The sequence below is a fragment of the Lathyrus oleraceus genome, chromosome 6, assembly GCF_024323335.1.
Source record: "Lathyrus oleraceus cultivar Zhongwan6 chromosome 6, CAAS_Psat_ZW6_1.0, whole genome shotgun sequence".
Lineage (NCBI taxonomy): Eukaryota > Viridiplantae > Streptophyta > Magnoliopsida > Fabales > Fabaceae > Lathyrus > Lathyrus oleraceus.
Window position 1 is genome coordinate 430,011,694 of NC_066584.1, and position 12,615 is coordinate 430,024,308.

The window sequence follows — 12,615 nt, forward strand, 5'->3', positions numbered from 1 at the left end:
TTCAAGGCACCACAACCTATACTTATCCATGCCATCCTTGCTCCACTAGAGACGGTCAAGACTTGGTCTTCCTCCTTGACAAGTTGGATATCATGAGCATGAACTAAGAAGGAACCATGTAGTTCATCAACGGAGAGTACCTTAAAATTATTTGATTCTTTAATGACACATACGACATAGTTGAATATAGAGGACATGGTCATGAGAATCTTCTAAATAGTTGTACGTACCTCCATTTTCTCATCATGAATCTTTATGTTGCCAATATTCTTGCGAAGTAATCATCAACTGATTCGTCTTCTTTCGCGTAGAGAAATTTAAATTCACCCCTTAATGCTTGCAATTAAGCCCTCGTCATTTTGGTGGATCCCTGAAACTTCTTAGCCATTGAGTTCCAAATGATTTTGAATGAACTCTTTATTTCAATGATTTCCTTCTCAATCGATTAAAACAGGTAGCTTATAACCAGTTTTTAAAAAAAAAATCAATAATTCAAAAAAAATACCAAAATAATCAGTTTTATAAGAGGATGCGCCAGATGAATTGGCACACCCCCTAAACATGAAGAGGAGGCGCCAATAGCATTGGCGCATGCATTGGGCTCCTCATGATGCATGCATTGGCCCTCTTCATGGTTAGGGGATGTGTCAATTCATCTGGCGCATTTTTTTGTAAAATTAGTTATTTTGGTTTTTTTTTAATTATTAGTTATTTTCGGAAAAAAAATGCAAAAACTGGTTATTTAAAAAAAATCTTAGTATTGTAATTCAAATATTTAATAAAAAAAAATTAGTCACAAAACTAAAACATCATTAAAAAAACTAAAATAGAATTTTAAAAAAAAATGTAATAAAAATACCCAACAAAAAAGAAAAAACGAGTTTATTGACAACTCGTCATCGTCATCGTCATCGTCTTCCCCCTTTAGCGGAATTAGGGTTTGCAGAGTTGCTCTTTGCCTTCTTCTCAAATTGCACCTTCTTCATCTTCGGCTAATAACAACTCCTAGGTTCGTTTCTACAATTCAACAATTTCAAATATATTCACCGGAACGTGCTGAGCCTCGTTACGGCACAACTTTTTTCGCTTATTAATTTCTATCAATTGCAATCAATTAGCTTAAAAAATCAAATCTTTTTTTTCACTGCACGCCACTTTGATGCATCATTGCCACTGATATTTCCTAAATTTTCATCTCAATGCATTCTGTAATTTTTAAAAAATTGTTATTTTTCTGTGTTTTTATAATTTTGATTGACCCTGTTGCAATTTAATTAAAAATGCAGAATTTTTTTCATTGGAACTAAATTGGAACTTATGGGTCATAAACAAGAGAATACTAGCAATGTGAAGAAAATAAATTCATCATGTGATGTTGAGGCTTTGAGAAAGTGCTTGGAAGAGAACAAAGGGGACTATGTTAAATGTCAGTCACAGATTGAGGCTTTTAAATCATCATGCTCAGTCAAGAAACCAAATTCTTCGCTTGATTCTTCACCACCACTCAAGACAGGTGTTTGATTGACATTGTGTTATTATCATGGCTTTGATTTTGAATTGTGATTTTTTTTTACCATTGAAAGGAACTAAAAAGAAATGACATTGTAGTTTGTATTATTTCTTCTGTTAGTTTTCTTTATACTTTATTCTGTTTTTCTTGGCTTTTTTATCTGCTTCTAACTGCATTTTGAAGATCCTAGCTTGGGATTCACTGTCACTGTTGTTTAACTATAAAGGGTAAAGCATCAAAGCCTCTTGTGTGCAGTGTGCATGTATTATATGCTGGAAAGTTTGAGGACAGATCCTTGCAATTACACCTCTTGTAGGGCATGACGTCTTTAAGGAAGGGATACAGCACATGGTCCAAAATTTATCGGCATTAAATTGTTGTTAAAGAGAGCATCGATCACAATAGATTTATCATGGTTAAATTGGCTCTAAATAGAGTCTCTGTATTTTCCCCATGATTGAACCTAAAAGTTTAAGACAGACATGTTGTAGAGTGAAGTGGTTTTCTCACCTTTCTTGGGCTAGTTCAGCCAAACATGTCTCCTTGATTGCTCCTTGTTAGTTAAAAAAAAATAGACAAAAAAATGGCGTCAGAGGCAACTGGTATGTGCTTTTTGGAAGGCTTTATTATTCTCCTCAGTCCATATTGCAAGTAGTTTAAATGTTTATACAGGTCTTTTCCATTTTCAGAAATGGGAAAAATGATTTCTACCATTTAAAAAAAAACTTTCTTTTGTGTAATTCATATCGAGAACATTTAGAGAAACATTTCTATTCTTATTTAGTTAAGAAATGAGAACGTGAAATAGTTTTTATTTTTTTATTTATTCTAAAGATGCTTATTTAATTTCATTACCAATCAAAGCATCAATAAAAAGAGGAACCTTCAAGAAGTTATGTGTAGGGGTGTTTAAAATTGAATCGGTTATAGAAAATCGTCAGTTTATCCAAATCAAATTAAAAATAATTAAAGAATTGTATTTGATTCGAATGTTTTGATTTTCAAACAAAACCTTATAATTCGTTTTGGTTTGCGGTTTGTAAAATGCAAATTATTTTACAAAATCTTACTATTTATTATTATTATTTTTAATTCTTGATAACTCAAGTGTATATTTTATTTTAATTTATATATCAATAAAAAATAAAATATTATTTATTTATAAATACTATTATTTTTATTTAAAGTGAAAATTGTTATATATTTATTTTTGTTTTTATTTTTCATCTGTTGATATTTATAAAAATGAAATTAAAATAAAAAATTTAATTTACATTATATAAAATATTAGTAGCATTTCAAATTTTAAGAATGTAATTTGTTATTTTTTTTAGACTTAAGATAAAAATTGTAATATACAATTTATATTTATACATTAAATTACTTATTTTGACAACTATAAATTTATTTTATGGTAAAAGCACAAAATTATAATTTTCTTTAAAGAATGATCGTTTTCCGGTTTATGTGTTGTTGCGTACAAGACCATAAACCATGACATGCATGCAGCATTTGCAAATAGATGACATTCAGAGACATCATCTTTTTACCTTTATATTGGCGAGATGTTCCATCATCATATATGACGTTTCATGCCTCGTACATCTTTCTATTAGGGGAAAATTATTGGACCACTCCAGACTCAGTCGAGACGAAGCCAACAAGATAATGGTTATTTATTTGGGAGTTGGCTCAACTTAAGCTCATAATGAGGTACATGACACCATAAATGCTCAGGCTAGATTTAAGTTCTTTGAAGACCTTTATGAAGACCACATGCAGATCGTAGTGGATGCCGAAGGTGATGATATGCAGGTTGAGTACCATTTGTAGTGTGCATTGAGGTGTTACCTCTTGTTCTTGGTTGGCACGTCCATGTTTGTTGACAAAAGTGAAACATACGTCGATGTGGTCTACCTTAAATACTTCATTGGCTTAACGACGATTCACGAGTACAATTTAGGGGATTGTTTGTTTGGTGTATCTGTACTCGAAGTTGGATAAAGCTTTTCTTTGAAAGACAAAGTAGTTAGTTGATAAGAAGTTGCACTCTGCTTACGGTAATTTATTGTTAATAATATTTCCATAATTCTTGTGTTACACTTGTTACTAATATTTTATTAAACTATTTTCATACGTGGATCATATCTCACTTTCCTCGCATATTCGGGTGTGAACCTGAGCCTGACTACATTAAGGATTGGCCACATGTTTGGGCCTTTGTCCCGTACAGAGGGAATTGGGCGATCGAGCTTATGAGTGCATCTTCCGTTAGATATATTTTGGATGATGTCAAAACTAGGATATTGTAGAGTTGATGTATATTGGACGGTATCCTCTGATTCTCTATATGCATCTTAGTATTAGGAAGCATAAAAGTATTTGGAAACAACTGGAAAAATGTCTCATGCATCAACATGCATGAAAAATCATTTTTTGTGAAAAACAGCATTGTAGGTCGACACATGCAATTACAGATCGACCTATGAAAAAAATTCTTGGCTATAGGTCAACACATGCATTCTATAGGTCGACATGCATGCTACAGTACTAAAGCCTGTAGTTTTTGTCTCATGTGCCGACTTTTCAGGTCGACACATAGGAAGCGCATAATAGTTATAGGTCGGCACATGACTTTAGATAGGTCGATCTGTAATTGCATAAGTTTAATCCCCCTATAATTTGCACAATTTTGTATATCCACCTTGTTCTTATAGATTTGAACTAAAGTGTTTCTTCTACATTTATCCGATATATTTTTATCTCATAATTTTATTAAATAGTTTAATGAGTCACTCAATACCTCTATCTTCAAAGATTTTTCACACTTTAATAGGTAAAAATATTGTTAGTTATCAAGTATAAACAAAACTATTAGTAACATTTATTTCATTTTTTTAACCGTGTAAACAATTGACATCAAAATCAAATGAGAATTAAAACTCAAGATTAGTTAACCCGTAAGTGTTGACCTAGTGGTGTAGGCTTGGGTCATGAAATGTGTTCCTCTCAAGATTTTAGATTCAAATCATGTCACTCAATCTTTGTGTTGGATCAGTCTATACAAAATTTTACTCTAATTTTAAACGAGACTCTCGCTAGTGGACGGTGGTAGTCATTTTGGATTAGTCAACGCAATCCCGGATACCAAGATTTAAAAATTAAAAAGAAAAACTCAAGAATAGTTGAGTTAACATGACCGATAACTGATTTTGAGATCGGAGTAAGCTATAGTATCTCTAACTCACAAACCCATATGGGGCTTTAGTTTGACAGCCACTCACTTAACCTTTTCGCTTAGTTTCTACACTGGACAAAACAGAAGAATAATATATTGCATCTGATGCAAATACTTTTTTTCTGTCTTAGTAAATAAGGGCACCTCAATTTACCATAAAATGCAGGGTGCCGTGATGATAAAATTATCAATGAATATATCAATGAATGGGAGAAATTGTACACAGTTTTCAAAGTCAAGCTGAAACAACTCTAACTCACATAACTAATACAAAATGAACTGAGAAACTGTATTCTCACACAGTTACATCTAATGTGATTGTGATGGTGGAGTTTAGTCATTGAAAGAATTACTGAGTTAAGCTAAAAGAGTTAAATACAGTTGTAATGAACTGTAATTGACATAACTAACACAAACTGATCAAAGAAAGTGTACTGGTGCACTTTTACATCAAGAGTATCCTAACATATATGAAGCATAAGAAGACAAGTGATTCCCAACAATTTCTACAGTAAAAGATTAACCAATCATCACTTTATGTTATTTACCAAAAATCACAAAAGAATGAATGAATTTTAGTTCAAGACAATAATTCATGTATAATACATACAAACTACACGATCATTATTCATCTCTTGAACACCATCTTGCCATGCTCATCCGTATCAAAAAGACGCTCAATCAATACATCCCAGCTTTCACCAGCGCTACTCTTATTGGTTGAACTAACAGAAAACTCGGCCTCTGACTTTCTCGAACTCTCCTCACCCTCATCATCAAAAGTTCCGTATTGTGATGGTGGATTAAAAGCATGTGGAACATGTAACGTTTTCGCCCTTTGTAATGCTGCTTTGTACTCATGGTTGTGTCTGGCCATTGTTTCCTGGCGCTCCATGATTTGCTTCGCAGGTACTTCCATGGTATTATCTTTCTCCAGCATCAACTGCAATCAGCAAATATGTTGTCAAAATATTAAATAGAGTGCCAAATTAGTCTAATTTGATTGATTCCGTACTTAGGCCAGTAGACTTACATTCAAAGCCCTTTGAGCCTCTTTCTCGATCCAAACAATGGCATGATCGGATGTAGCATTGCAAGATAGAACTATATGCTCAAACCTTCCATCTACTGGCACTGCTGTTTTCACAACTGGAGGAAACCTTCCGAATCTGCGTAGAAACAGTGTTAAGAAATGAAAAGACAAACGAAAAAAGGCTGTACAAACTTATTTTTAAAAGTAACCGTATAAACAAATGATAGAAAATCAAATTGATAGGTTGTGTTTAAACTGTGTTTTTACAGTGACATTTCTGCGTAAGCGCTTTGTGGAATTCTTATCAATACCTGAAAGGCTTTCTCTCAACAATGTGATAAAGTCGACCAGGTGCATAGAGTCTCCTTGGATCTTTCAGCATCTTCTCCTCCGATATACATGTATCCCTCATGCACTTCAAGCACAACAAGCACGGCAAACTACCAATCCAAAAAAACAGCATTAAAATTACAACGACAATCATTTCCATAACAGACTTATATGACAAGAACGATAATAACAAAGTTAGTAGTAAATGGGATGTTATAACATACCATAACAGAGACTTGAATATATCTTCCAATGGGGTGGCTGTCCGTGGTAAGAAGTCATCCTGACCAAGAAAAAGAGCGGTAAGATTCAGCAAGAATCAAGTATAAGGAAGTATAAGCAGAAGTTTGTGATGCTTCTTAATCTCAACTGTTCAAATAAGCCAAATTTTAAAATCATCTTAAGCACACATATAATAACTATAAGCAGCATATTTTTCATAGGAACAGATATTTTGCTATCTCATAATAAAACCACAACAATCAGACGTTTTTCCATTAACTTTCTATCACATAAAATAAGCAAATAAGATCTTGATAACTTGCCTGAAGCACAACGGAGTTTATGATATCTGCATATCTGACTGCCAAATTAAGCGACATACACCTAGCAGGAGCAATGGCATAACACCTAACCCTCTTCCTCTCAATGTTTCCAAGTCTATCCCGATTCTGCACAACCACCATGCTCAACATCGCAGCCACTCCTGATCCAAGGGAATGTCCAGCAAAAGTAAGAGTATAATCCGGATACTTCTCTACCAATTCCCTCAAAATTTCACACTCAGCATCCAAAACCATCCCAGCAGCTTTTAACAATCCATTATGAACATATCCCCCATCAAACTTTCTCTTCCCCAATTTATTATCCAACAGAACAGCATAGTCACTTTCCTTCGCCAAATTCAGCCCCCTTATAGCAAGAACTATATCAGCATGATCATGATCAAGATACAGTATATACGGCGGAGCCCTACCGTGTGTATCTTTATACGTCTTTCTAATTAATAACCAATCAGGGTTAATTCCATACCCACCAGAAGGTGCCCAAACAGGATTTCGAAGATCGTCCTCATACACAGACAAAATATATCGACAAAGACGCGGAACAGGCTCAAATTCTTCCGTGGTAGCAACCCCCCATGTTTGACTGTCATGGCCTGCAGTATGAAGACATCTCTTCCACGCCCAACGAGCGCAAGCTAGACAATACACACACTCCACAAGAGGCAAGCCACAGCAAATTGACATTGTGTCTACAACCTAACTAAGCATACACGGTACTTTCTAAAATCAAATTGGTTTTCCACCAAATGTTCAAGTTGAAATGCAAATAGAAATCTCACGATAGTACTACTATGCTTAACTAAGGGACTATAGAGATTATACAATCTGAAATAATACAAAAAAAAAAGGTCAAATTTGAATTTGGTGAATATCAAAATTGGAAACAGAGATGGCTTACAGGGACCCAGAAACTCAAAGAATCAAACTTGATAACTTCATCCAAAAACGGTCGCTTTGATCACAATCCGAAATTGGAGAAACGTGGGTGTTTCTGAAAGTAGTGCATGGAAAACAAAAGCATCAAAATTTTGGGTTTTTCTCACATTTATGAACCATTTTCTGCAAGTTGATTAGAGATCTTGTGTAATGAAGGTACATCCAGATTGAGCTTGAGGGAGAGGTCAATGGGAAGATGATAGGCAATGTGCACCATAGTTATAATTATATGTTTTTATTTTATTTTAATGTTTAACAAAATCAGAGATTAACACGTCTTACCCAATAAAATTATTACTAATATTCGTTGTATTTTGACCGTTTGATGATTTAACTCAATTATGCATATCAAATAATGTATTTTTTAGTGAAAGATAACTTTTTATTCCAATAATAATCTCAAGGATCTAGTCAAACTAACTGATTAGACTAACCAAAATGTTACTCACTACATAACATAGCACTTAGCAACTATTAATGTACTAGTATTGTTATAAATTAAAATGAAGAATAATTATAGTATGATATTAATTAAATAATAGAATTTAAGAGGAAAAATAGTTAAATGTATTAGAAATAGAAAAGAACTATATTTTATAACAAATTTCTACTGTAAATAAAAGTTTCTATTACAAATAAAATAAAATAAGACAATTACTATAAAATAGATAAATAACAAGAATATTAACAACAAATCTCTATTATATATATATATATATATATATATATATATATATATATATATATATATATATATATATATATATATATATGAGATTAATTACTATACACTGTCAGTGTAAAAAGTTTTACACCGTCGTTTCATCACCATCACCCGTTTGTATTACTTTATAGATTTTTAAAATAAAAGTCAAACTTCTTTTAATATCCAACGTCTATAATTAAGTGATGGTGTAAAACTCTTTTACACTGACAGTGTATTTCAATTAATCTATATATATATATATATATATATATATATATATATATATATATATATATATATATATATATATATATATATATATATATATATATATATATATATATATATATATATATATATATATATATAATTGAAATACACTGTCAATCTATAAAGTAATGCAAACGGATGATGGTGATGAATTGATTGGATAAAACTTTTTACACTGACAATGCATGGTAATTAATCTCATATATATATATATATATATATATATATATATATATATATATATATATATATATATATATATATATATATATATATATATATATATATATATATATATATATATATATATATATATATATATATATATATATATATATATATATATATATATATATATATATATATATATATATTACACCATGATCCTTTAATTTATTTTATTTTATTGTAATTGATTCACTCTTTAAATTTTTTTAACAACTTGATTATTTAAGTTAACTAACGCGTGCACCATTATTCTTTTTTTACAAATTCCGTTCCCAAAATCATTATGTAACATTAAAGTTGGTGAGGTGGCACTAATGGTACTGAAATATTCCCTCCGTTTCAAAATGACTGTCGTTTTAGAGAAAAAAAAAATTTTCAAAATGAATGTCATTCTCATTTTTCAATGTTAAAATAATTGTTATTTTTCCAATTGCGACTTTAATTATTATTATGCACACTACTTCAAACACATTAATAAGACCAATTTAGTAAAAATATAATGTTTTATGACAATATTATTGCATTTTTTAATCTGTGTGCAAAAATCTTAAACGACAGTCATTTTGAAACGAATGGAGTAGAATGAACATTCAATTCAAAATTGTATTTCTCCAATGAAACCTTGATTCGTAACTTTTGAAGAGAGAGAGAGAGAGAGAGAGAGAGAGAGAGAGAGAGAGAGAGAGAGAGAGAGAGAGAGAGAGAGAGAAAGGTTGGTTCCATTGTTTTCTTCCTCCACTAAATTTCTGAGTTTTTACGCCATTTAAGCTTAAGTTTCCTCCACCACCACACCTTCAAAGAAGCATAGCTACTAGCGTTTGGAGAGGCACTGTTTTGAGTGTCGAAGCCACCCCAAAGATGTACGTTATCTTTCCATTGTCAACAAATTAACTCTTGAGTGTCGATCGTGGTCTTCTTCAACCTTTACTAAAACTATCATGGATATAATGGAGTTATGTCTTTATTAGGCTGCCTATAATTAAATATTGGGAATTTATACCTGTTGTCATTTGGTTCTTCCTAGTGTATGTCCTGATTTGTATCTTATCCTTATGTTTGATTTGGCTTGAGTTAGGTTTGATTGTGTTTAATGATATGCATCAATAAAGATTGGTCTTTTTGGATAAGAAGGATTAGACAAGTCTACATAATGTTATTGATTCATACCAATTTTTGAATTTATATCCCGTTTCAATTCTCTTTCAATTGGGTATTCAGTTTTGACATCACTGAGACCATTTTTAGTCTAAATGAGCTTGCATTTGTTGACAAATTGATCAGTAACCAGATAGAAAAAAAAATTATGGATTCTCTTCTATTCGATGTCATTGACTATGGACAAAAGACTAGGCAAAACTGAAAGTTTAGTTGTAGATATTGGTTTAATAGCACCATTTTGGCTCCTAATCACTCTTTGCTTACTAATGCTTATATTTTGTTAGGTTGTATGTTTAGTGGTCTTATTTAAAGTTGTTGACAATGCTCCTAAAGTATGTTTTCAATTTATTTAGAATTTGTTTTGAATAAATGAATTAGCTTTTTCCTATAAAAAAAACTTTATATTCACCCATCTGATGTTTTAAAATTTAAAAGAATTGGAAGTTTGTTAGACTTGATAGAAAACACAATGGAAATGGTGATAAATAGTTGCTACAATTATTGGCGGTGATCTATTTATGACGACAAATCTCATGAAATTCAATCATTTCTATTAACATAATTAAAATAAAGGATTGGGTTGCTCAATCCCAAGTTTCTATACACATTCATCAAAAAGATAATGCATGAACCAACATACAAATAATGAATAACATACACAAGAGGATGTTGAGGATGTGTGTTACTACATTTGTCTTAAATAAGTTGAACAACAATAGAAGAATATACAAATTCATAGCATTTGTTAGTAACCAACTGCCTGAAGTATCAGTGTAGTTGGACAATATTTAATAAGTTATGTAACCTGAACTTTATGCTCAGTGTTGTTACAACCAGTTGGCAGCATTTTTAACAACATGTGGTACAAGCTCTATCTCCAGTAGCTACGCTGCTCTGAAGGTGTGGCGGCGGTGGCGGCAAAGGAAACTCAAGCTTCAATGGTAGAAAAAATCATAACTTTAGTGGAGAAAGAAAATAATGGAACCAATTTTCTCTCTCTTCAAAAGCTACATGTCAAAGTTTCATTAGAGAGGTATAATTTTAAGTTGGTTGTTTCATTCCATGTCAGCATCGTTAGTGCCATTTCACTAACGTTAATGCCACATAATCGTTTTTGGAACAAAAATTGTAAAGAAAGGTAATTGTACACATACTAGTTAACTTAAAGGATCAAGTTACAAAAAAAAAACTTAAAGAGCCAGCATGTTAAATAAAATAACTTAAAGGACCCATGTTGTAATATATAATAAGAAGGGGACAAAGCTTACCACTTGCTCGTATTGAATTCATCCCTGCTTATGTTATAAGTTAACATGAATTTAAAAACTCATTCGATTTAAGATCGTTTTTGTGTATGTATATGAGAACACCCATCTGACAAAAAAAAACTTAATTTTTTTTAATTATAAGGTTAAAAGAAAAAAGAGAAACAAAATTAAATAGAAGAAAACATTAAGAAAACGACTAAATTTCATAGGAAAAGAGGTATGAACTAAGAGATTCTAATTGGGAAAGACTTTAAATTTAATCATGAAATTAATACGTTGGTTTCTTTCATGAAGAGTGTGGATGATTCTGATACGATAGTTGTATCATAATTTATTATTGATATCTTGAATCAAAATAACATATGTGATACTTGTTGGTGAGAGTGTCGATAAAATGGATATAAGGAAGGAGTGTGTGTAGTAAATTGAGTCATTGTAGCATGTAATTATTATGGATTAGATGCTTGTATGGATGATGTGAAACTATTCCTGAAGAATATGTGATAATCCTGATATGTATTTGGAAAGTCCTGCATACCAAGCAGCAAAGGAATTACATATGATTATATCATAGTATATTCTAATAGGATCCATACGGCAAACGTTCATTAATGTTTATAATAGTGACAAAGAGGTTTAAGGATTTTTCATATTATGTGTTTCTCATGTGAAAGTAGAGTTTAAATACCACTAAACAACTAGCATTACATTGATAAAAGAAAGAATTACAAAAAATCTACAATAAGATGCTAAGTTATTCACTACATGTATAAGTTGAAATCAATTAGATATATTAACTAACTTCTAACCACTTATTAACTACCTAACAAAACGTAGTTATGCTAGTTATAACATGGCTCAACATGATAATTTCATCCATTATGAAGTTAACTTGTCGAACAAGTAACTTCACCAATATCCAGTATCTTATTAAGTTTAACATCCCCCCTAAAGCTGGAATAGATATCAATCATTCCTACTTGTTTTGAAGATTACTGAAAGGGTCATATATGCAAAGACTTGATCATTATATTTGTTACTTGTTCCTTTGATATACTCAGAATTAAATGAATTGTCTCAACTTGGATCTTGTCCCTAACCACATGGCAACCAATTTTTATGTGTTTAGTTATCTCGTGGAAGACATGATTTGCTGCTATGTGGAATGTTGATTTGTTATCACAATAGATCACAACTGGAGAAGGCTGATCTATGTGAAAATCTTTCATCATACACATAATCTATTGTCCTTCACATGTTACTTGGACCAAAGCTTAGTACCCTGCTTCAAAAGATGGCCTAGATACCACTGATTACTTGTTGCTCTTCCAGCTAATTAATTAATTTCCTAGAAAGAAAGAAAATCATGTTG

The 12,615-nt window shown here is 31.6% G+C and overlaps 1 protein-coding gene and 1 long non-coding RNA gene across 2 annotated transcripts; one reads left to right on the forward strand and one right to left on the reverse strand.

The window, feature by feature from the left end:
* Positions 1-845: 845 nt before the first annotated feature.
* On the forward strand, positions 846-1,781 carry LOC127092325 (uncharacterized). Its single transcript, XR_007792155.1, has 2 exons — positions 846-1,009; positions 1,287-1,781. It is a non-coding gene; the product is annotated as an uncharacterized LOC127092325 (long non-coding RNA).
* A 3,324-nt stretch (positions 1,782-5,105) lies between these two features.
* Positions 5,106-7,838, reverse strand: LOC127095598 (uncharacterized). Its single transcript, XM_051034269.1, has 6 exons — positions 7,576-7,838; positions 6,657-7,373; positions 6,336-6,394; positions 6,093-6,221; positions 5,782-5,917; positions 5,106-5,691 (listed from the first exon to the last, which is right to left on the reverse strand). Exons 2-6 carry the CDS (start codon positions 7,359-7,361, stop codon positions 5,377-5,379), a joined length of 1,344 nt encoding a protein of 447 aa, XP_050890226.1. The 5' UTR covers positions 7,362-7,373; positions 7,576-7,838; the 3' UTR covers positions 5,106-5,376.
* Positions 7,839-12,615: the final 4,777 nt, after the last annotated feature.

Excerpts from the sequence above, each read along its gene's own strand:
- LOC127095598 (XM_051034269.1), bottom strand. The coding sequence starts at position 7,361 with ATGTCAATTTGCTGTGGCTTGCCTCTTGTGGAGTGTGTGTATTGTCTA. Across the intron at positions 6,222-6,335 it reads ATATTCAAGTCTCTGTTATG|TTTGCCGTGCTTGTTGTGCT; the intron begins GTATGTTATAAC and ends TTGGATTGGTAG. Across the intron at positions 5,692-5,781 it reads AGGCTCAAAGGGCTTTGAAT|TTGATGCTGGAGAAAGATAA; the intron begins GTAAGTCTACTG and ends TGCTGATTGCAG.